The sequence below is a fragment of the Apodemus sylvaticus genome, chromosome 3 (genome assembly GCF_947179515.1).
Source record: "Apodemus sylvaticus chromosome 3, mApoSyl1.1, whole genome shotgun sequence".
Classification (NCBI taxonomy): Eukaryota; Metazoa; Chordata; class Mammalia; order Rodentia; family Muridae; genus Apodemus; species Apodemus sylvaticus.
Genome location: NC_067474.1, coordinates 135,764,867 through 135,789,075, shown reverse-complemented (window position 1 = coordinate 135,789,075; position 24,209 = coordinate 135,764,867). Strand labels below are relative to the sequence as shown.

At 46.0% G+C, this 24,209-nt stretch overlaps 2 protein-coding genes across 3 annotated transcripts; both read left to right on the top strand.

The window, feature by feature from the left end:
• The first annotated feature begins 262 nt into the window (after positions 1 to 262).
• On the top strand, positions 263 to 15,695 carry LOC127681214 (zinc finger protein 69-like). The gene is made up of 6 exons (XM_052177242.1): positions 263 to 534; positions 2,529 to 2,776; positions 4,371 to 4,429; positions 10,216 to 10,342; positions 10,997 to 11,092; positions 14,331 to 15,695. Exons 2-6 carry the CDS (start codon positions 2,650 to 2,652, stop codon positions 15,482 to 15,484), a joined length of 1,563 nt encoding a protein of 520 aa, XP_052033202.1. The 5' UTR covers positions 263 to 534; positions 2,529 to 2,649; the 3' UTR covers positions 15,485 to 15,695.
• A 3,914-nt stretch (positions 15,696 to 19,609) lies between these two features.
• Exo5 (exonuclease 5) lies at positions 19,610 to 23,402 on the top strand. Of its 2 annotated transcripts, XM_052177241.1 has the most exons (3): positions 19,610 to 20,089; positions 20,214 to 20,396; positions 21,903 to 23,402. In XM_052177241.1, the coding sequence occupies exon 3, from the start codon at positions 21,933 to 21,935 to the stop codon at positions 23,052 to 23,054; it is 1,122 nt and encodes a 373-aa protein (XP_052033201.1). In that variant the 5' UTR covers positions 19,610 to 20,089; positions 20,214 to 20,396; positions 21,903 to 21,932; the 3' UTR covers positions 23,055 to 23,402. The 2 variants fall into 2 exon arrangements, with proteins under 2 accessions (XP_052033201.1, XP_052033200.1); XM_052177240.1 differs by lacking the exon at positions 20,214 to 20,396.
• The last annotated feature ends 807 nt before the right edge of the window (positions 23,403 to 24,209 follow it).

Genomic DNA, 24,209 nt, shown 5'->3' with positions numbered 1-24,209 from the left:
AGAGCAGGAACTGCGTGCTATTTAAGGCCGCATCCTGAAGCCTTAAGAAGAATGAGAGAATGACGGAGAAGCAGCTTCCCCAGGAAGACTCGCCGGGTCCTGGAGACCCTCAGCAGGAGGGTGCCGCCCCTGGGTCTGCCCGGGCGGCTTCCGGCTTCCGGGATCTGGGTCGCGCAGCAGCCGGGTGGGCGGAGCCAAGGGCAGGGCGCCGACGCGGGCGGCGTGGGGTGGGCGTGTCCCGGGTGGAGGCGCCAGGACACGGACCGGCTAGAGGGGCGGGGTGAGACAGCCGAGCTCTAACGTCTGAGCTGCCGCCGGCGCCGCACGTCCACGGCTGGGGCAGAAGGCCGGGCTGGGTGCTCGTGCGCGCGGAGCTCCGCTCCGGGTTGCGGCGGGTGAGAAGCCGGTGTCCAGTCCCGACGCCGACGGTGCATCCCCACGGAAGCCTCGGTGCGCTCTGGGCGCCGCGGTGTGAGCGTGGAAGGCTGGCGGGAACGGATCCGCGCCTCCCGGGGCTGCTCCGGAGATCCTCCAGTGAGTATGCTGCTCTGCTGCTGGGCTGCGGGCTGGTCCGGGTGGCTGCCTGCGAAGCTCTGCGGATGGGTCGTCCAGCAAGCTTCTGTGATTGCCAGCTGCTTCGGAAGGAACAGCACAAAGTTTCTGCACTTAGTAACGAGACTTTTTACGTATTCGGGGCTATTTGCACCAGCTCCGGTCTATTTGGATAGACAGTCCTTCACCTTTCCTTCCCCTCCCCCAGACTTAAAAGAGCTGCCCCCTCCAGGGGTGTGAGCTGCTTTTTGGATATCAGTTCCACTGGATCTGGTCCAGTGTCAGCAACTATTCATATGCTGAATGGGCGATTCAGATGATGCATTTCAGTTGTTTCCAATTTTGCTCCTATGTTTAGTTCTGCAGTGGTTCTACTTGCACTTGACATTCCGTATTTCCTACTCTTCAGCTCTGTGGGAGCACGTACCCCTCTCAATTTTAATTGCTTCTGAACCAAGCATTCATTCCACCAGCTTCTGGGCATCATGAGTATGTGATGATGTCTGTTGCTGCTTGCTTATGACAGACAAAAAGCTGCCCCGTGAATTACTGTTTTACCATCCGAGATACTCAAGCTGAGCTCTCTAATTGTTTTCTAAAATAACTTTAAAAGATGATGCCCACTGGGGCTGGTGAGATGGCTCAGCTGGTATGGGTTTTTGTAGCCAGGTCTGATGCTGTGGTAGAGGGAGAGAATAACTCAAAAGTTGTCATGTGACCTCCACCCCCCAAATTAGCACAGGTAATTTTTTTTTTTTTAATTAAGATAAAACCGGGCAGTGGTGGTGCATGCCTTTAATTCCAGCACTTGGGAGGCAGAGGCAGGTGGATTTCTGAGTTTGAGGCCAGCCTGGTCTACAGAGTGAGTTCCAGGACAGCCAGGGCTACACAGAGAAACCCTGTCTCAAAAAACCAAAAAAAAAAAAAAAAATGTTTATTGTACAGCTTTTAAATAAAGAAGGTTTTAATTGTTAACTTAGAGTTTCCTGTAGACCTAACATTGTCTCAGACTTGAAGTGCCTCAGGTCTGAGCTTTACATATAGGTCTGACATCAAAAGATTCTTCCTTGACTCCAAATATGTAGGCAGGCAGAAGGGGACATGCAGCTTACAAGGTGGGAAGTCAGGTCAGGGCCTGTGGACATTTGTACATTTTTCTTTTTTTTTTGGTGTCTTTGTATCTATGTGTTTGGAGTTGAGGGTTACATCTGTATCCAGGACACTATTACTTCAGTACTGGTGCCAAATCTTCTAGGCCTTTTTGCAGCTATAAACACATTTCTGGACTTCTGGCTGTGTGATGGATTCTTTTCGCTCTGGAGCGAGAGATGGATGCCCTCTCGCTCTTTGCTCTTTAGGCATACAAAGCAGGTTAGTCGGATGGCTTAGTGGGCACCTGCTGCCAAGTCTTACAGCCTGAGTTCAGTTCCTCTGACCCACCCGGGGCCGGGGGTGGGGGTGGGGTGGGGGGTGGGGAGCGATGACTGGACTCCTATATGTTATTGTGCCCTCCACCTGGGCACCATGGCATAAGCACAGACAGACAGACAAATAAATAAATAAATAAATAAATTTATTTTAAAAGAAAGTCCAGCCAGGCATAGAGATGCTCATCTTTATTACAGCACTCAGAGGCAGAGGCAGATAGATTTCTGAGTTTGAGACCATCCTGGTCTACAGAGTGAATTCCAGGACAACCGGAGCTATACAGAGAAAACCTGTCTCTCTCTCTCTCTCTCTCTCTCTCTCTCTCTCTCTCACACACACACACACACACACACACACACACACACACACACACACACACACACACACGGGGGGGGGGGGGGGGGGGGCTGAGAGAAAGGAAGAAAAGAAAAGAAAGGAAAGGAAAGGAGTACAAAGGCCTTAAAGCAGCTCACAGGAACGCTGACCAAAGATGCGATCCCACAATGCAGCGTCTGTACCCAGAGTCACCATGGTCTCTGATGTTGCAGGGTCTTAGCAACCCTTCGAGGGTAAAGGATTATGGTCTGAGGACGATACAACCAGGAAGCCTGTCAGGTTCCAACAGTTTCCTCACCAGAAGCTGCCACCCCCAGTCAGGCCGGCGCCATCATGCCTCAGCAGCTCCTCATCACGCTGGCCACTGAGGCCAGCCCCTGGGTGACATTGGACCATCCCAGGAAGACCAAGGAGGAGGTGTCCCTGTGGGAAGATGTGACAAAAATATTTGAAGAAGAAGGTGAGAACAGATAAAGCTGGGAGAAGGGGTGGTCGCTTGGGATAACTTAGGGTAAGAAGGTCCATGTGGGGTTCGTGCTTGTGGTTTGGGGGTCAGGGGACATTTGAAGGAAACGCTAGGCTTCTACCTCTAGTTCCTCGTGACTTACTGTGTTCCCCTTCTTTTTCCCATCCCCAGAAACAGTCAGTATACGGCAGGAAGAAAGGCCACAGGATGTGCCCCTCTCCCCACTGCCAGTGCCTGAGTGTGAGGCTCTAACTCAGAATCAGGGATTCTAAGATCTCTGTCCCCTGAGTCTCAGGTTGTCTGCAAAACTCCTGGTCATCTTTGCCCTAGTCAATATTTTTTGGTAATCTTTTTATTGTCATCTTCCTCTGAGAGGCAGGAACAAAATGCCTGACTGCTCACAATTCACCTAAGTTGTGAATTCCTTTAAGACATGCCCAAGTCTTAGTCTGTTCAGAATAGTGGTGTAGGAAGAGGAGTCAGTGTTTGTGTGGTCTCATCATTCATACCTGTAGTGCTTTGGGTCCAGCACAGTGTGTTTATGTTCTAGCTGAGGGACTTTGGCCAAGCATCTTTAAAAAATATATATTTATTTATTTATTTATTTATTTAATATATATGAATACACTCTAGCTGTCTTCAGACACACCAGAAGAGGGCATCCAATCCCATTGCAGATGGTTGTGAGCCACCATGTGGTTGCTGGGATTTGAACTCAGGACCTCTGGAAGAGCAGTCAGTGCTCTTAACCACTGAGCCATCTCTCCAGCCCTGGCTAAGCATCTTAACAGTTGATAAACATGAATATTACCTCTCTTTGTTGGTGGTGGTGGTGTTGGTGTTTGGTCACGGTATCTCATGTATGGTCTAGCCTAGCCTCCAACTTGAATTGGTATGTAACAGAGGCTGCTCTTTAACCCTTTATCCTCCTCCTTCCACCTCCTGAGTGCAGAATAGAGGTAAGTACCGCCATGCCTGACATGAGTAAGTTGTTATGCGTGGTGCTTATTATTAATTGCCGCGGGAGACTCAGATAAAACTAATAGTGAATAGCTTTTTTAAAAAAGGTTCTTTCGTATACAGTGGGCAAGAAACCATCTTCTCATTGCATGGACTAAGATTTTCCTGAGGCAGATACCATGGAATCAGGTCTTAGTTTTTATTGGAGAAGGGATAGAAAAAGTTATACTTTAAGGAGTGGGTTTCAAAGTGAACCGCAGAGTTGGGGACGTTCAGCCTAGTCAAAGGTTAAGAATGTGGTGCTGAGTGACCAAATTACTCAATTAATAATAATAGCAATAATAGTAATAATAATAATAAAGATTTGATGCCCAGCTGAGTGTGCAGCCGAGGTCAGCCTGAGCTACTGAGTGAGACCATCTAAAACCAAGAGCAAGTCCAGTGTGGTGTGGAAGGCCGGAGTCTCAGTGCTCAGGAGGCAGAGGCAGGCAGGTCTCTTGAGGTCCGGGCCAGCCAAGGCTACCTGGCCTTTGTGAGTGTGTGGGGAAGGAGCCCCGGCTGTGGGACTGGGGAGCTAGGACGGTACACACCTCATGGTACACAACTCACGGTTCTTCTCCTTCTACAGCTCTGCTATCCCATGATGCTGACGGAGCGACCCCTGGCGTCCCTGCAGCAGAATCCCAGGTGTGCTGGAGTTTCCTCCTTTTTCTTGTCATTCCTTCTTAGTTTTTAGAGATGTGAACCCACCTATACTGAGAAGTGGCCATAGGCTGACAGCAGTAATTCAGTCTGGGGAGGTCCAGACAAGCTAACTCACATGGAGCGTTCCTCTGGTGGCAGTTTCCATTTTACAGTGGCTTCCTCTTGAACACTATCCTAATTTCAAAGTAGAAAGCAAAGAGAGCGATGCTGTTTTACCTGGCTCCAAACCGACGGAATGACTTGGCATCTAAGTAAACATAAGTAAAATAATGGCTTGGAGAGAGGGCTCAAGCAGAGAAGGGTGCTCGCTACCCAGCGGTAAAGACCTAAGTTCAGATCCCACCCTCAGCATAACAATCTGGGTGTGCTTGTAACCCCAGTGCTGCAGGGCCTGGAGAAAGGGGTCACTGGGGCTTACTGGGCACCAGCCTAGGTGAAGAAACACAAGCCTCAGGTTCAGAGAAGAGACCCTGCCCCAACTTGCACAAGGTGTCCCTCTGATCTCCAAAGCATTCTGTAGCACTCTCCTAATGCATATGTGGTCAATATAACTAAGAATTAAAGCCTAGGTTCTCAGCACCAGGGAAGGATTGCATTTTTATTCAAATTTGAGGTACAAGTGACCTGTAGGAAAATACAGATGTATGTGTGACTCAGGTGGGTATGGTAGCATTTTTCTGGACCCCAGCACTTAGGAGGCTTAGGAGCAAGAGGGTTGCTATGAGTAAATTTGTAGCAATTGGGAAATCAGCCTTGACTGCATAGCAAGGCCATATTTTGAACAGACAGAGGGACAGACAGATGGACAGACAGACAAAGGTTGGAGAGAGAGCGCAACTATTCAGAGCACTTGTTGCTCTTCCAAAGGACCCAGGGTGGATAGCAGCATGAGTCCGGTGGGTGGCAGCTCTCTATAACTCCAGTTCCACGGAATCCTCTTCTGTCTTCTGCAGGCCCTATACACACACAGTGCATCAGTACATTCAGGCATAGTCATATGCATAATATAACATAGATAAATCTTGTGTGTGGAGGGAGAATCCTCTTGGAGACAGTGGGGAGGAGGACTGGGATGAGGAACTGTGGGAGGGGAAAACAACTGGACTGTAAAAAAAAAAGGAAATAAATAAATAAATAAATCTTTAAAAAGTAAAATAAACGAAATTTAAAGTGCCCCTATTTGACATCCATGTACTGTGGAAGCAAACTTAGTCATGGTTTCCATTCCTGTGCAAAACATCACGACCAAGAAGCAAGTTGGGGAGGACAGGGTTTATTCAGCTTGTACTTCCACATTGCTGTTCATCACTAAAGGAAGTCAGGACAGGAACTCATAAAGAGCAGGAACTTGGAGGCAGGAGCTGATGCAGAAGCCATGGAAGGGTGCAGCTTACTGGCTTGCTTCCCCTGGCTTGCTCAGCTTGCTTTCTCTTACAGAATCCAAATCTACCAGCCCAGGCATGGCACCACCTCCCTTGATCACTAATTGAGAAAATGGCTTACTTCGGATCTCATGGACGCCTTTCCTCAAGGGAGACTCCTTTCCTGTGATAACTCCAGCCTGTGTCAAGTTGACACACAAAACCAGCCAGTACAGAAACTAATAAATAGAACATTCTGTTGTCCCAAGAAATTCCCTCAACCCCTTTCTAATCAGTTCTCAGTTCCACCCCTGGAAGAGAGGATGTGAAATTTACACACTCTGTCTTACAACTGAATTTAACTCTACAGTGTCTTTTTTTTTTTAAAGATTTATTTATATGAGTATACTGTAGCTATCTTCAGACACTAGAACAGGGTGTCAGATCTTGTTACAGAAGGTTATGAGTCATCATTTAGTTGGTGGGATTTGAACTCAGGACCTTCGGAAGAGCAGTCAGTGCTCTTAACTGCTGAGCCATCTCTCCAGCCCCAACTCTACAGTGTGTTTGTTTGTTTGTTTGTTTGTTTGTTTGTTTTTTCAAGACAGAGTTTCTCTGTGTAGCCCTGGCTGTCCTGGAACTCACTCTGTAGACCAGGCTGGCCTCGAACTCAGAAATCTGCCTGCCTCTGCCTCCCAGGTGCTGGGATTACAGGCATGTGTCACCACTGCCCGGCTCTACAGTGTCTTAAAGTGTTTATCTATAGACTATTGTTTTTAAGTTTTATACGGATTTTATAGTTGTGCAGTAGCTTAAACTATATAGTGTTATTTATATATTCTTCATCCTTCATGTAGCCCAGGATGGCCTTAAACTTGCCACATAGAATTTGCTATGTATTCAAGGATGACCCTTATTTCTGACGCTCCCACCTCCACACCTACTGTGTGGCCCTAGGGTTATAGGTTTACACTTTCACTTATTTTACACAGATCTGAGGATGAACCCATGGCTTCCTTTATGCTGTGCAAGTGGTTCATCCTTTGAACTGCAGCTCTGCCCCCTCCTCGACACATTTTTATTAACTGGTCCCATCAGTTGTTGACAGAGGATCTTAAGTCTGTCATTGTGATTTTTGGTCTTCTGTCCCCATAGTTCTGACAATTTTGTTTGATTAATAATAATAGTTATTATATTTATATATTTATTTTTATTTTTGGATTTGGTTTTTTCGAGACAGGGTTTCTCTGTGTAGCCCTGGCTGTCCTGGAACTCACTCTGTAGACCAGGCTGGTCTCGAACTCAGAAATCTGCCTGCCTCTGCCTCCCAGAGTGCTGGGATTACAGGCGTGCGCCACCACCCGGCATTATTTTTATTTTTTGAGAGAGGTTTCTCTGTAGCTTTGGCTGTCCTAGAACTTGCTCTGTAGACCAGGCTGGCCTCGGACTCATAGAGCCACCTTCTTCTGCTGAGATTAAAGCTGCCAAGCCTTGGACCATATCCTTAAATAGACCTTCTTAGCATTATGAAATAATCGTGTGAATTACAGTACCCACCCCAAACCTTCTTAGACTTATGTGGAATGCCCCTCCTCTTCTTCCTCTTCTTCGTGCCTTTTTAAGTCTGGCGGCGTGGCTTTGCCTACAGTCCACCTTAACTTGGCTCTCTGGTTTTTCCATTGTGTTTGCACAGAGCCCCCCACCCCCCATCTCTCTTACTTGAGCCCCTGTCTGCAGTGTGACTTCCATAGCCAGCTCCTGCTTGTTCAGTCCACTCACACGCTTGGTCAGTGGTGGGAGTGCTTCATGTGTATTTCATTCTTTGTCCTGACTGTACTTGTTATTGTTTTGCCCGTCTTTACCACTACCTTCCTGTGGACTGAATACTTTTTCACTTTTGTCCTCTAATGATCTTTGGCTATCTTTAAAAGCCCCTGGTGGTGCATTCTCGTAAACTCAGCTACCCCGATGTCATCTTTATGAGTCCAGTCTGCCTTAGGTGACACTGGCGTTGGCTGCTCTGGCAAAGACCTGGGTTCACTTCCCAGAGCCCACAAGGTGACTCATAACCATTCATAACTCCCTTCCCCTGGGATCCATTTCCTCTTCTAACCTCCTGGTGGGTGCCCCAGGCACATACGTGGTCACATACATAAATGTAGACAAAAACTCATACATGTAAACAAGTTTTTTAAAAGATATAACTTATTTTATATATGTATGTGAGTACACTGTAACTGTCTTCAGACACACCAGAAGAGGGCATTGGATCCCATTACAGATGGTTGTGAGCCACCATGTGGTTGCTATGAATTGAACTCAGGACCTCTGGAAGAACAGACAGTACTCTTAACTGCTCCAGCCCCCCAAAAATAAACCTTAAAAAAAAAGACAATAACCATGGGGGGGGGGGGAAACCCAACCCTTGAGATTCCATCTTATCCCAATCAGAAGGGCTATTATCAAGAAAAGAGGTACCAGGTGTTGGTGGGGATGTAGGACAGGGACTCAGTGTTTGTGGGATTCTGAATGAGTACAGCAGCTGTTATGGAAGTCAGTGTGGAGGTTCTCAAAAAAGTAAGTAAGACTTTCATATGACTGCATTATAGCACTCCAGGGTGCAGACCCAAGGACTCTGTATCCTACCACAGAGACACCGGCACACCCATGTATATTGCTGCATACTGATCACAGTAGCATGAAAATGGAACCAGCTTAGATGCCCATAAGCATGAAAAGTTTTCAGGAAAATGGATGGATCTAGGAATTGTATAGTCAGGTGACCAAGACTCAGAAAGACGAATAGTGTGTTGCCCCTCATGTGTGGATCTTCACTTACACTGTCTACACATCTGTGTATAGGTGGGGGAAGGGTGGAAAGGAGGGACAGAGGTATTGAGGTGGAAGGGAAAGTGAGGTAGGTGAGAGTGCAAGGAGGCTGTGGGGGGGAAGAGGAGGCTGTGTGTGGGGAGAGGAAGCTGTGGGGAGGAAGAGGAGGCTGTCGGGAGGAAGAGGAGACTGAGGAGGAAGAGGAGACTGTGGGGGGAGAGGAGGCTATGGGGGAAGCAGAGGCTGTGGGGGGAGGGAAGAGGAGGCTATGGGGGAGAAGAGGAGGCTGTGGGGGGTGAGGAGACTGGGGAGGAAGAGGAGGCTGTGGAGGAGAAGAGGAGGCTGGAGGGGAGAAGAGGAGGCTGTGGGGGAGAAGAGGAGGCTGGGGGAAGAAGAGGAGGCTGTGGGGGAGAAGAGGAGGCTGTGGGGGGAGGGAGACTGGAGAGGAAGAGGAGGCTGTCGGGGAGGAAGAGGAGGCTGTCGGGAGGAAGAGGAGGCTGTGGGGGGAGAGAACAGGAGGCTGTGGGGGAGAACAGGAGGCTGTGGGGGAGAACAGGAGGCTGTGGGGGGGAGAACAGGAGGCTGTAGGGGGAGAACAGGCTGTGGGGGGAGGGAAGAGAAAGCTGTGGTGGGGAGAGAAGAGGAGGCTGTGGCGGAACAGGAGGCTTTGGGATGTGAAAGGGAACCTGAGGCTGTGGGGGTGTGAAAGGGAACAGGTGGCCCTCAGGGCCTGAGGGAAAGGATTAGAGAACCAGCAAAGACAAATGCTGTTTTAAAATGCCACAGTGAAACCTAGTACTGTGTATGCTAATTAAAACTTTTCTGGGCAGGGTGTTGGGACTGGAGAGATGGCTCAGCAGTTAAGAGCACTGACTGCTCTTTCAGAGGTCCTGAGTTCAGTTCCCAGCAACCACATGGTGGTTCACAACCATCTGTAATGGGATCTGATGCCCTCTTCTGTTGTGTCCGAAGACGGCAACAGTTTACTCATATACATTAAATAAATAAATAAATCTTTTTTTTAAAAAAAAAAGGAAATAAAAAAAGGAAATATGATTTAAATTTTTTTCTCAAGAAATATAAAAGGGTGCATAGGTATTGGGGCCAGTAAGTGCTAAGGCAGAAGCCCCTCCTTCCATACCCTACTCGCCTCTTCTCTCATCTCCTCAGGTCCTCCCTTGCCCCAGAGCTTCGTCATCTGTGCCGCTCTTCCTCCTCAGACAGATGTCCACTCTGAGGCCTTTTGGATCATTCTGTAATACTCTTCCCTGAGATTCCCACGTGACTCTCCCACATCGAATCACTGCCTGTAGCCAAACAATATGTTTCGGAGAACACTGCTTTCCACAGCCCCCAAAACAAGATCACCTCAACTCTCGCTGGTGTTTTTACTTCTTCATGGTTCTTTTCTGTCCTGTATATTTAATTACTTATAGCAGTCTTTAGACAATCTCCTGACAGACCCAGAGTCTGCTCTTGGTGAAACTGGTGTGGAATCTCTGACCTTGGGCTACTGCCAGGGCTCCTTAGGCTGTGACTGGGGTGGACTCTGACCCCCCGGACTGTTTGATATTGCAGGAACCGTTGACTTTCAAGGACATAGCTGTGGACTTATCCCAGGAGGAATGGGGGCAGCTGGCTCCTGCATACCGGGATTTGTACCGGGAGGTGATGCTGGAGAACTACAGAAACCTGGTGTCAGTGGGTAAGGACCAGCTGGCTGTTCTTACTTCGTTTTTGTTGCTGTGACAAAATTACCCCACAAAAAGCAACTTATAATCTTGGGGAAGTTGAGGCAAGAACTTAAGCATCACATCTTCAGTAAAGAGCAAAGACTAGAATACAACCTTGTTTGCTTGCTCACTGTCAGCTCGCTCGCTCTTTGTGCTCTAAGGTAGTCCAGAGCGCCAGCCTAGGGGATGGTACCACCCACAGTGGGCTGAGGTTCTCACATCAGTTAAGACAGCCTCCCACACCAGCTTCACCTAGACAGTTCCTCAATTCAGAATCTTCTCAGGGGATTCAAGGTTCTGTCAAGTTGACAATTGAAAATTAGCCATCACACTAGCTGTCCTCTACAAACCCAGCCATCATAAGAGAGCCATTGTTGCTAAACTATTGATGTGGATTTGTTGCATTTTGGCTGTGGGTTCTGTATTAGAGATGTCTTGTTCCTCTGAAGATCAGGGCATAACTAATGACTTCCTTAAGGGACAACTTTATTTTATAGAGCTAGAAAAGAAAGATGTGACCTGTTGGTTATCAGGAAACCTGAATAGCAAAAGCTGGAACTGAGCTCTGGGCCGGCTCTTCCACAGCAGCATCAACATTCATAATTTTTCTTTAACTTCATAAACAGGATGTCAACTTCCCAAGCCTACTGTGATTTCCCAGTTGGAGAAAGGAGAGGGACCGTGGACAGCAGAGAGTCAAGGCCCAGAGGATCCCATTTTAGGTGAGACCAGGGTAGAAGAGCCCTTTGGGTAGGTAAGCCAGAGTGCTTGGTCTTCCCAGACTGTCGGGAGGCTCAGGACATGGACAGGACCTGCACTGGGTCTCATTTCACCCCGTCCCCATTGCCTTTTTGAGAGTCTCTGTGGTTAGAAGGGAGCGGTCTTGCCCTCCTCGGACTTAAACCCAGTCCCCTCACAGATCTGGAAATAGCTGACCTGAAGAGCATCGAAGATGCTTGCCGTCTTCTGTGCCATGTTACATCCCACACAACTTCTCGTTAGCTTCCTAGGTCTCCTTTTCTCACGGTTATTTTACAATTCCAACTTTAGTTTTGATTCTCCTTTAAATTCATGTATATACTTTTCTTCATAACGACTTCATAAAAAGTCCTGCAAGAGGGCTGGCGAGGTGGCTCAGCAGGTAAAGGTCCTTGCTGCCAGCACTAAAGACCGGTGCCGTCCTTAGGATCCACGGTGTGAAAGGAGAGAGCTGGCTCCTGAAACTTGTTTTCTGACCTCTATCCTCATGTGTGCTGTGACATGTATGTGCATGTACACACACACACACACACACACACACACACACACACACACGCGTAATTTAAAAACTTGAAAACTTTTCTTCTCCTTGAAAACAAATAATCAGGAAAGGTAAAAAAATACCATATTCACCCAGTGAATTTGCATTAATATTAAAGTGTGTCAAAAATGCTGAACTCTGAGAGCTCTCAAGCCTGCTGACTGGAAACAAAACACTGAAACTGACTGAAAGGCAGCAGTGTGCTTCAGCCAACTGTCTTAGAGGAATACTTGCCTATGAACCCGGAGAGACACATACATGTGTATACATGTGTATACATGTGTATACATGTCTATACATGTGTATACATGTCTATACATGTGTATACATGTCTATACATGTATATGGATATCATCGGATCTGTATAACCTCCAGTGTATAATTTAGGAGGTAGTGGCAGAAGGGTCTGCAATTCAGTACCAGCCTGCTTTACCTGAGACTCCACCTCAAAAAATAAAAAGGTTCAGGATTTTCTCAATAAAGGTCTTACACACATTACGCATCTTGTGTTAGATTTATTCTGAGATCCTGTACTTGCTACTATAGGTGATATATTTTTAGAGTTATATTTTGTTTATTGCTGCTAAGTAGTAATACCTTACTTTGAACACTTCTATTTTGACATTTTAAACTTTTATTCATTGTTTTAGGCATTTTGAAACAAGGTATTATTATTCTGTACTCCATGTTGGCCTCAAACTCAAGATGATCCTCCTGCCTCAGTTCTCAGAATATCAGGCCAGAATCATCACACCCTGCTTGATTTTTCAGAATTGCTATTCATAGTGATCTTTAGTTATCCTGTTATAAACAGTAGTTGCCTGTGCACTCCCCCTGGGTTTTATCATGCGCAGCGGATAATTTTGAGAGTGGTTACAGGCTGAGGGTACAGTTCGGGCAGAAAACTGCCTGTGTGTGCCGGGATCACTAAGCAAGCAACAAAGAGAAACCATGAAAGCTGCCCTGAGCATTGTTGTCTCTTGATGGACTCTCAAAAGTAACCTTGTAGAGGGTCTTTAAAAAGAAGTGTTAGCCGGGCCGTGGTGGCGCACGCCTGTAATCCCAGCACTTGGGAGGCAGAGGCAGGCGGATTTCTGAGTTCGAGGCCAGCCTGGTCTACAGAGTGAGGTCCAGGACAGCCAGGGCTACACAGAGAAACCCTGTCTCAAAAAACCAAAAAAAAAAAAAAAAAAAAAAAAAAAAAAAAAAAAAAGAAGTGTTAGCCAGCCACTGTGGTTTATTATTAGAGGGGCAGGAGAATTAGGACTTCAAGGTCATACTCACCTTTATTAAATAACAAGGATTTATTTAATCCAGTGAAATAGCAAAATTCCAATTTCAAAATTCAATCTTGCTTCATCCTCTCCCTGAGCTTTGGAGGGAGGTATGCAGATGGTCTCTTCCCATCAGCCCATTCCCCTCCCCAAGCCCAGAGCCAAGCCTGATGTACCTAGACTTTATTACGGTCTCTTTTTTTTTCAAAGATGTATTTATTTATTATATGTGAGTACACTGTAACTGTCTTCAGACACACCAGAAGAGGGCATCAGATCTAATTACAGATGGTTGTGAACTACCATGTAGTTGCTAGGAATTGAACTCAGGACCTTTTGGAAGAGCAGTCAGTGCTCTTAACCTCTGAGCCATCTCTCCAGTCCTATTACTGTCTCTTTTGAGAGCTTGAAATTTGAAAATGCTTAAGATCCTTCCATACTGATTTAAAAATCTTACAGGAAATTATATCTTTCGTGGATATAAACCTATCACCTGAAATATTAATAAGGATGTAATGAAACACTAAGAAAGAAAACTAGCCAAATTTTTTTTTTAATTTTGTTTGTTTGTTTTTATTTCTCTGTAGCCGTGGCTGTCCTGGAATTTACTCTATAGACCAGGCTGGCCTCAGACTCACAGAGATCTGCCTGCCTCTCCCTCCTGAGTACTGGGATTAAAAGTGTACACCACTCTGGGATTAGGGGTGGCATCTTTGTAATATTTCTCACATAGTTTTTCAAAAATAGTTCTCAGTTTAAAGCCATATCATTGAAGGCATAGGCCTTCAATGTCATTTTTTAGTGTTATTAGAACACAGCTAAGCCATGTGTGTGAAACACAGCCAACATTTGAAAGGTAGAGGCCGGAGGAGCAGGAACTCAGGGAGATACCTTTCACCATGTGAGGCCCCATCTCAAAACAAAACAAAAACAAACAAAAAGGAAGAAAGAAAGACACAGAGAGAATTGAATGTTGCAAATTTGATAACATAGTAAGTTTTGTATGAACAACCTAGTCATTGTTTCTTTGCATTTTATTTATTTTTGAAATAGTGTCTTAAGCTGGTCTTGCACTCTCTGTCTATCCATTGATGACTTAGAACTTCTGATCTTCCCGCCTCCACTTCTTGAGTGATAGGCACCAGCGTAAGCTGTCTCGGCTCGGGTATGCAGTGGCCAGGGTTTCGTGTAAGCGAGGCAAGGCACTGCCCACTGAACAGCCTGTCTCTACTTAATCCATTCCTTATTATCTCTTCAGTCTGTATGTAAATACAGCAAAAGCCTCCTGCTGCTTTCCATACTGCATTTAAATCTCTTCTGCAACATTTACAGGGTTTGATTTTCTTCAAGCATAATGAGTGAGCTATTCACATTTTTCCCATTCAGATGTGAACAATAAACTAGAAACCAGGGAGTCGACTGCAGAGGACGACATTTCCATCAAACTCCATCATGGCATCATGAGGGGGAGGCTGATAGAAGATGATACAGTTTGTTCTCCATTGAAAACAGCCTCCAACTACAGTGATACCTTAGAAAGGTACCGGGAAGCCTGTGGGAAAGGCACGAGACAAGCCATTTGCACCCACAGAAAGAAACACCAAGAAGCGAACAAATTGGAAAACCCAGAGAGTTCCAGTGTTATTTTCGAACAGAAGCACTGTAAATATGAACCAGGCAGAAAGAGGAACAGATACAAATCCGATTCAATTAATCATCCAGTGAGCTGCATGGGAACCAGAAGGTACCCATGTAACATATGTGAAAAAATGTTCAAACAGCCCATTCACCTGACCGAGCACATGAGAATTCATACCGGTGAGAAACCGTTCAGGTGCAAGGAGTGTGGGAGGGCTTTCAGTCAGAGCGCATCTCTGAGTACACACCAGAGAATCCACACTGGCGAGAAGCCCTTCCAGTGTGAGGAGTGCAGCAAAGCCTTCCGGCACCGCTCGTCCCTAAACCAGCACCGCAGGACCCACACCGGAGAGAGACCCTTCTCCTGTGATAAATGTCAGAAAGCTTTCAGCCAGAACATCAGCTTGGTCCAGCATTTGAGGACTCATTCTGGAGAGAAGCCCTTTAGCTGCAGTGAATGTGGGAAGCCCTTTCGACAGATTAGACACCTTAGTGAACACGTGAGAATTCACACCGGGGAGAAGCCCTACAAATGCACTTCCTGCTGTAAAACGTTCAGTCATCGAGCGTATCTCACACATCACCAGCGAATCCACACTGGGGAGAGACCCTACAAATGTAAGGAGTGCGGGAAAGCCTTCAGGCAGAGGATACACCTTAGCAACCATAAGACTGTCCACACAGGGGAGAAAGCGTATGAGTGTGACCGCTGCGGGAAAGCCTACCGGCACGATTCATCCTTTAAGAAACACCAGAGACATCACACCGGAGAAAAGCCTTATGAATGTAATGAGTGTGGGAAGTCCTTCAGCTACAACTCATCCCTGAGCCGACACCATAAAATCCACAGGAGGAGCACTTTCCGAGATGATCCAGGACGGGAGAACAAAAGGCAGCTCTAGATTGGTGATTCTGAGCTTTGAAATGTCAGGACTCAGATAATCTTGAGAAACTGATAACGGTGGCAACTTTTGATGTTGCCAAGAGAGTAAATAAATGCTCTGTTGATGACTACTGTCTGACACTTACATAAAATGATAAATTAAGCATTATGAAAATTGCACAATTATTTTTTCTCATTTCATGATAAATGAATACATTATTTCTTACGAACTCACTGATTTACAGATTAGTATTTGGGAACTATGTTTAAAATGTTACCACCTGGGCTGGGGATATAGCTCAGCAGGTAAAGGCCTTTGCCTCTAAGCGCAGTAACATACCTGATTTTGATCCTTGGGACCCATGAGGTGGGGGAACTGGGCTCCACAAGCTGTCCTCTGAGCGCTGTGTGTGCACACAAATATCTCATTTTAAAATATTACCCATGTCCTTTACTAGAGTCACAGTTTCTAGTATCTCCAAGCTTTTTATACCAGCTTTCTAAATTACCTGTGCTTTTTCAGAGAATTAATTTTACAATACTAGGCTAAATCTAGGGCATTGTGCATTATTTGAAAGTTATACCACCGAATAATATCAACTTTTTTTTTCTTTCATTGAAACAGTCTTGTTCCCCCCACCCCCACCCCACCCCAAGTCTGGCCTCAAAACTACTGTGTAGTCGAGGATGGCCTTGAACTTGTGATCCTCCTGCCTCTTGAACTCTCAAGGTCAGGGATTACAAATGGGGGGGGTGTTGCTGGGGGGCACCACACTTTGTGCAGTGCTGGGGGCTGTGCGCAGAGTTTTGTGTGTGCTAGGCAAGCGTGCTTCTACTTCAGTATTCTTAGTAGCAGGGTTTATGCCATGAGGCTCTACTCAAACACTTGCTGAGGGTAGCCAGTTTGCCCCCAGGAGGTCTTTTGTTAGTTTGTAGAGATGATCAGACTTGACATTGCAATGTGAAATTCTCACTCAAGAAGCCTGCAGTTGGGGCTGGAGAGATGACTCAGCCATTAGAGTCTATCTATACTGCTCATGCAGAGGACCTCAGGCCATTCACAACTGCATGTAACTTCAGTTCCAGGGGTATCCAGTACTTCTTGCCTTTGTAAGTACTGCACATAAATTCATAAACCCAGCATGTGCCTGCATGCTCTCTCGCACATAATTTTTTTAAAAGCTTTAAAGAATCCTGCAATTGAGTTTAGAAGCAAGCTCTCAAAGTCAGTACAATTTTGTGTTGGGCTCATAACTATCCTGGAGTGAATGCAGCTCCTAAGCTGCAAACTGGACACTTGCTAGAGCCTGTCCCTTGGCCAGTTGCCAGCTCCTGCTGGGACACTGCGCACCATACAGGCACTTCTCTCTCTGCTGGTGACAGATGTGTTTTCCCCACGACTGTCTTTCAGCAAGCTCTCTTCTGTGGCCATACACTTGACCTATCTGATCGTACTAACATTGTACACTTCTCTAGTTTCCGTCTCCATCTTAAAAGTCTCTCTTGAGCTCCAAAGAATGTTCAGTATGGATATCAATTATTCTATATTTGCTTCAAACTCCACAGGTTGAAAACTTTTCCTATCTCTACAGTAAAGTCTGCATTCCTTAAGTCAGAAAGGTGCACCACCATCGATCCAACTCTCCAGCTGAAACTTGTTATTGTCCCCAATTAGTTCCAAAATCCCGTTCTAGAACAGCCCCGGTTTACCTTCTTTCTATTCCCAGGTAAGCCTTTGCCGGGTTCTTAGCACTTCCTAACTGCTTAGGTTGTCTGCAGAGCACAGGGGTTCTCAACCTGTGGGTGGACAAATGGGCATTTTCTCTCCTTTGGTGACACAGGTATTGACCAGATTAAAAGTAGATAAAGGCAGGTTTATTAGAAGGCAGCTCTTAGGTGGGTTCACCGGTCTCAGAGGTGGACGTTAGTGAAGTCACACGCCCAGGCTAAAGCAAGGGGATTTTATAAAGTTGGTGTCCATACATGGTCACCCTGGAGGGGCACTCTTGGGTGGTAGACAAGGAGTGATGACTTGTCAGCCCAGAGTTTTCTCCAAGCAGACAGGGAGCTTCTCTGTGTGGGTGGGGTTGGGAGAAGGAGATCAGACGGGGTTTCCCAGCTTGTACAGTAGAAGAGCAGGGGTTCCAGCCTAACAGCAACCCTTTTTGGGGTCGCATATCAGATATTTACATTACGTTTCATAACAGCAGTCAAATTACAGTTATGAGGTAGCAACAGAAATAATCTTGTTGTTGAGGGTCACCAACCACAACATGAGGAACTATATTAAAGAGTCACAGTATTAGGAAAGGGGAGAGACGCTGCTTCAGCAAATCAGTGTGCATCTCTATCCTCCGTATGTAGCTACAGTGACATTCTGAAACATGTGCCTACCCAAACTACATTATCGCTTAAAATCCCTCAGTTGTTTATCATTAAGTGAAGATAGATCGCTATGGTGGTTTAAATATGCTTGGCCCAGGGAGTGGCACTATTAGGAGGTGTGGCCTTGCTGGAGTAGGCGTGGCCTTGTTGAAGGAAGGGTGTCACTGTGGGGGTGGGCTTTTAGATCCTCTCTCCTGGATGCCTTCAGATCAAGATGTAGAACTCTCAACTCCTCCAGTGCCATGCCTGCCTGGATGTTGTCATGCTTCCCGTCATGATGACCTATAAGCCAGCCTTTATGAGTTCCTTTATGAGTTGCCTTGATCATGGTGTCTCTTCATAGCAATGGAAACCCTAAAACAATTGTCTTAAGTGCAGGACCATTGATACTGTTTCTACCCAAATATACTTTGGTTTTGTTATAAAGATTTTATGGTCCCCAAACATCCAGTCTTATTACTATATTGCCTTAGGCCTAACGCTGGGCTCTAGCAGGATTCCGAGGCTAGGCTCAGCCGCTCACCTTCATAGGCCCTTGCTGAAAGAAAGGGGATTTATTCAATGAGGGCACTTTGGAAAGAGGAACAAACACTGAGGTCTAATGGGCCACCTTTGAGGTCCTGACGCGTGGTTTAGGTTTAAACAAGGCGAGAGGACGGTACAGCTACGCTGGTCAGGCCAAGGAACGACCTTGTCCATGGTTGTCTCAGCTTGTGTCTTCTGCAGAGTGGCCTGACAAGCTGTAAGGATCCGGTGAAATCTTCCTAGGAGACAAGTCCTCTGGATAGTCCTGGGAAAATTAATTTCTCTCAGTCTACTGCTTCCACACTGCCAAAGGGAGGGGCACAAGTGTCTCTCTTTTATCTTTGCTCCCACTGTGATTGAGGATGGTATTTTGGGAATTTTGGTCCCCATTTGGGCAATTTTCTCTCTCTCTTTTTTTTTCTACCCAAGTTCCTTGTTTGGCATCTGTTCATCCTCCCCCCATACAATACACTTTATAAAACCCTGATTCTGGCGAACCGCTTAAACTGTTGACTGAATTTACTAAATGAACCTCACAGCTTGGCCTTTTCCTTCTTGACCTTGGACTCAAGTCTAAAATCCCAGTGCTGAGATTTTTGCTGTGGGACACCATAGGCTGGGAAGTATTTCTTAAAGGCTCAGAGATTAAGAGCACCAGCTGCTCTTGTAGAGGACCTGAGTTTGATTCTCTTTGCCCACGTGGCTCTCAACCCTTCTGTAACTCCTAGGCCCTCTTCTGGCTTCCCGGGGCACCAAGCAGACATGAACCACAGACATGCATGCAGGAAAACCATTCATACACATAGAGTAAAAACAAACATTTTAAAAATCTTTAAAAAGAAATAATGGATATAAGGGCACAATGGCTGTAATCCCAGCACCGAAAAAGCAGAGGCAGGAGTATCCAGACTTGGAGGCCAATAGAAAGGAGGAAAGAAAATAAAAAGGGACACTGACACTGACGACTGCCAGCGCCTTAGACACTTGAGTTCTTAACTGTTCCCTACGCTGGGAAAGCTGGTGCCAAGTGCTAAGATCCGGGTTCGGGCTGCAATGGTATCAGGGGACAGCTGCACGGGGTACAGCACTGCAGAAGCTCTCTCAGCCCCACTCTCGCGGGAACCGGGGGCTCCGGGGCGGGGTGGAGGAGGGGTCGTAGAAAGGGGGCGGTCCTTCAACCGCCGCGCGGAATTCTGGGACAGGGGCAAAGAGTTCAGGGGCCCGCCCCATTCGGTCACGCCCCTTGTTCGGGTTTGCATTATGTGTATTTTGGGCCCCCCCCCGCACGGTCTGAAATTTAGTCTTTGCGCTTGGGGACACCAGGGGGACAGGGGCTGGGGGCTGAGTGGAAAGCACACTCCTGCTGTGTGGAAAACGAGTCAGGACGCAGAGGGTAAAGGAAGCCATCAGCGAGGCAGGGTCTCCAACCCCCGGCTGCGGCTGGGAACCTGGAGAGCAGAACCGATCGCCTGGAGACCTCACCCTGGAGAGGCCAGTGTTAGGAGGATTTATGACAGGCAGCTGTCCTTGCAGTGTGACTCGAGTGGAAACACCATGATGTGAAGGAGTGGTCAGGTGAAAAGGACGGAAGTCCACATTCCTTCATAGCAAGGCCCCAAGTGTTTGCTCATCTCCCCTCGGCTCGCTTTGCCATCTTAGCACACACACACACACACGCTCTTCCTTGTGTGGAGGGAAATCAACCAAGGCCCAGGTGAGTAGAGTTGCCTCTCTCCTAAAGTTAACATTTTTCAAAGCAAATAGATACGTGATAGACCTTCCTTTGGAAGGGGAAGGAAAACCACATTTATTGTGTGTTAATATGTATACTGTTTTAGCTCTGTAGGTACTGAAGGATTAACTTACCAGTTCTACAGTTTAAAGATGTGCCAGTATCATCCGAAAAGATTTGCAATGTGTCCAAGATTATTCAAGAAACCAGTAGCATACCAGCAAACTCTATGGGCTTTTCAAGATTAGATTCAAAATCTGTATCTGTGGGACCCCTGGATACTGACCTGGTATTTTCTGAGCATCTATCTCATTCTTTTTCACCTAGTAATTTTTAGCTTTTATCTGTGCACTTTTTTTTGTTGTTTTTTTTGTTTTGTTTTTTGTTTTTTTTCGAGACAGGGTTTCTCTGTGTAGCCCTGGCTGTCCTGGAACTCACTCTGTAGACCAGGCTGGCCTCAAACTCAGAGATCCACCTGCCTCTGCCTCCCAGAATGCTGGGATTACAGGCGTGAGCCACCACTGCCTGGCTCTATCTGTGAACTTTTAATATGGATATTAGTAGATATTTATATATCTTTAAGAAGTCAGAAGTCAGCCGGTGGTGGTGGCGCACACCTTTAATCCCAGCACTTAGGAGGCAGAGGCAGGCAGATTTCTGAGTTCGAGGCTAGCCTGATCTACAGAATGAGAGTTCCAGGGTAGCCAGGGCTACACAGAGAAACCCTGTATCGAAAAATCAAAAAAAAAAAAAAAAAAAAAAAAAAAAAAGAAAGAAAGAAAAGAAAAAGAAGTCAGAAGTCTGCTAGGTGGTGGTGGTACAGCCTTTAAACCCAGCAGGAACAGGGACAGGCAGATTTTTGAGTCTGAGACAGTGGGGCTACACACAGAAAACTTGTCATGACATCCCCCCCCCTCCAAAGTCAGAAGTCCAAAAAGAAAGTCTTATAAAATGAGGCTTTTGATATAGTAGCTTTATAATTAATCTATGGGATATCTAAAGATGCTGGTCCGGGCAGCAGGTAAAGTCATAAATACTCTGTTATGTCTTCCTTTCTGAACTTTTGTTTTTAGCAGCATAAGAGTGTCTAGGCTGTGCATTTAAGTCTAAATTTTACACCAGTGTGAACTGTTGTATTCTTTCGCATGAATGTGAAGCTCTCATGTGTCTCAGTGTACTAATTTTTGTATTTTTAATTGTGCTAATAGACCTTTTTCATCCATAATATTTTAGTGGCAGAGCCACAAATAAAACAAAATAATTATACTCTTAACAAAATTCTGCTAAGCAGCCAGACAGTGGTGGCACATACCTTTAATCCCAGCACTTGGGAGGCAGAGGCAGGAGGATTTCTGAATTGGAGGCCAGCCTGGTCTATAGAGTGAGTTCTGGGACAGCCAGGGCTACACAGAGAAACCCTGTCTTGAAACCCTCCCTCCCCCCCAAAAAAAAATTCTGCTGGGCTACAGCATGTGCAGTGAGTGACCAGTGTCCTCCCTCTAGAAGTGAAAAAAAAATTGACTCGAATTAATGGGTGATAAACACAAAAACTTTTATAAAGTGTACCTGGGTGTAACTCATTGACATTACTAATTAGTTATAAATAAATTGGCTTCTTAGGGCTAAGGAGTAGAGAGCACTTGCCTAGCACACATAAGGCCCTGGATTCAGTTCTCAGTGCTGAAATGAATGAATGAATGAATGAATGAATGAACCAACCAACCAGTCAGACAATATGATTCTTTTTTGCTTCAGGAATTTTCAAGCCTTTGACAATGTTTGGTATGTTCTATAGGTCACTACTTGTTCAATCTAGTGCAGTACCATGGCTGAGACCGGGGAAGAGGAGACAGCATCTGCAGAAGCCTCAGGGTTCTCAGACTTAAGTGACTCAGAGTTAGTTGAGTTTCTGGACCTGGAAGATGCCAAAGAATCGGCTGTTTCACTTAGCAAGCCTGGCCCTTCTTCTGAACTCCCCGGAAAGGATGACAAACCTGTAAGCTTGCAGAACTGGAAACGGGAATTGGATGTCTTGTCACCCATGGAGAGATTCCACTTGAAATATTTATATGTCACTGACCTGTGTACTCAGAACTGGTGTGAGCTGCAGATGGTGTATGGGAAGGAACTTCCTGGTTCTTTGACGCCTGAGAAAGCAGCTGTTTTGGACACTGGTGCTAGCATCCACCTAGCAAAAGAACTAGAACTTCATGACCTTGTAACCGTCCCCATCACCACTAAAGAAGATGCTTGGGCAGTTAAGTTTCTGAATATACTATCAATGATTCCTACCCTACAGTCGGAAGGGCGCATCAGAGAGTTTCCAGTGTTTGGGGAAGTGGAGGGGATTTTTCTTGTTGGGGTGATTGATGAGCTGCACTACACATCCAAGGGGGAACTGGAGCTGGCTGAACTCAAGACACGAAGACGCCCTGTGCTCCCCCTGTCAGCTCAGAAAAAGAAAGACTGTTTTCAAGTTAGCCTATACAAATATATCTTTGATGCCATGGTACAAGGCAAAGTGACTCCTGCTAGCCTAGTCCACCACACTAAATTGTGTCTAGACAAGCCACTGGGGCCTTCAGTGCTGAGGCATGCCAGACAAGGAGGCGTGTCTGTAAAGTCTTTGGGTGACCTTATGGAACTGGTTTTCTTATCTCTTACACTGTCTGATCTCCCAGCTATTGATACCCTAAAACTTGAGTATATCCATCAAGAGACTGCCACCATATTGGGCACAGAGATTGTAGCCTTTGAAGAAAAAGAAGTGAGAAGCAAGGTGCGGCATTATGTGGCCTACTGGATGGGCCACCGAGATCCTCAAGGTGTTGATGTGGAGGAGGCATGGAAGTGTCGGACCTGTGACTATGTGGACATCTGCGAGTGGAGAAGGAGCAGCGGAGTGCTCCGCTCTTCGTGTGAGCCTAAAGCCAAGAAGTTGAAATGAATGAAGGTAGACTTTTAGAAATGTTGCTCCTTTCGGTTCTTAATACATCTGCGTAAGAGGATCAGTCTCTCAGCTTGGCTCTCGTGGACAATGTTTTTTATTTTTATGTCTACAATCTTGAATAAGATTCCAATCCAGGGCCAAGGATCAGGAATGAGGAGAGACGTGGTGTTAGAGTGACCTTGGAGCTTTGAGATAAATCGCAAAGAAGACGGATACACATTATGTCTGCAGCAAGCCTATCCTTCACCCAATCATTGTCAGCTCAAGAAAATTCTCTGGATTCTGATAAATCTTTAATTTTTTCTTGATAATTTTTTTTTTACATTTTTACAATAAAAATGAAATGCTGTCTAAAGTATTTGACTTGATATTTGTGTGTTTGCTGATCTCAGTCCTTTAAAGATAACCATTATACTATACATAATTGTATGGTATCAAAAGCCTTTACACTCATGTATAAATATTTTAGAATTAGAGCTAATAAGCCGGGCGTTGAGTGCTCCAATGGAGTCCTTACCACACCCTCCACTGGGTTTTCCTCACATGTAGAATGGACGGAGCTGATGGACAGTGCTCAGGCTTTCCTTTCCGTGTGGACTGTGGTGAGCACGAAGCTTCTTTCAGTAGAAACCTTTACCTCAGCTGTGGCATTTTATGGGTTTTTCTAAAACAAAACAAGAAAACCCATTTAGCTGTCTGCTGGTACAGAATTAACAATTGAATATACACACAATGTACCCCAACACTCCCCCATCCATCACGAGTTGAGAATAAATTAACAAAGCATACTGCAGAAAAAGCAGACATAATATTATTGATGTAGCCACGTAAATACTAGGGACATGGAGGTGATTGCACTGGCTGGTTTTGTGTGACTCCTTGACACAAGCTGGAGCCACCAGACAAGAAAGAGCCTCCGCTGAGGAAAAGCCTCCATGAGCAGCTGTAAGGTGCTTTCTCAGTCGGTGGCTGACGTGGGAGTGTGGGGCACGCTGTGTGTATTTTCCATTGTTAGTTCTGCACTGGCAGAAAGCCAAATGTTGGCAGGATTTTGATATTGTTATTTCTAAGGCCCACCATTGGTCTCACATTTTGTGACTATTTGTCCTCAGTAGACAAACTAAAAGCAAACTAGAATTGTCTCTGATTGGC

Coding starts and splice junctions, on each gene's coding strand:
- LOC127681214 (XM_052177242.1), top strand. CDS start 2,650: ATGCCTCAGCAGCTCCTCATCACGCTGGCCACTGAGGCCAGCCCCTGG. Junction 4,430..10,215: donor TCCCTGCAGCAGAATCCCAG/GTGTGCTGGAGT, acceptor TTGATATTGCAG/GAACCGTTGACTTTCAAGGA. Junction 10,343..10,996: donor CAGAAACCTGGTGTCAGTGG/GTAAGGACCAGC, acceptor CTTCATAAACAG/GATGTCAACTTCCCAAGCCT.
- Exo5 (XM_052177240.1), top strand. CDS start 21,933: ATGGCTGAGACCGGGGAAGAGGAGACAGCATCTGCAGAAGCCTCAGGG.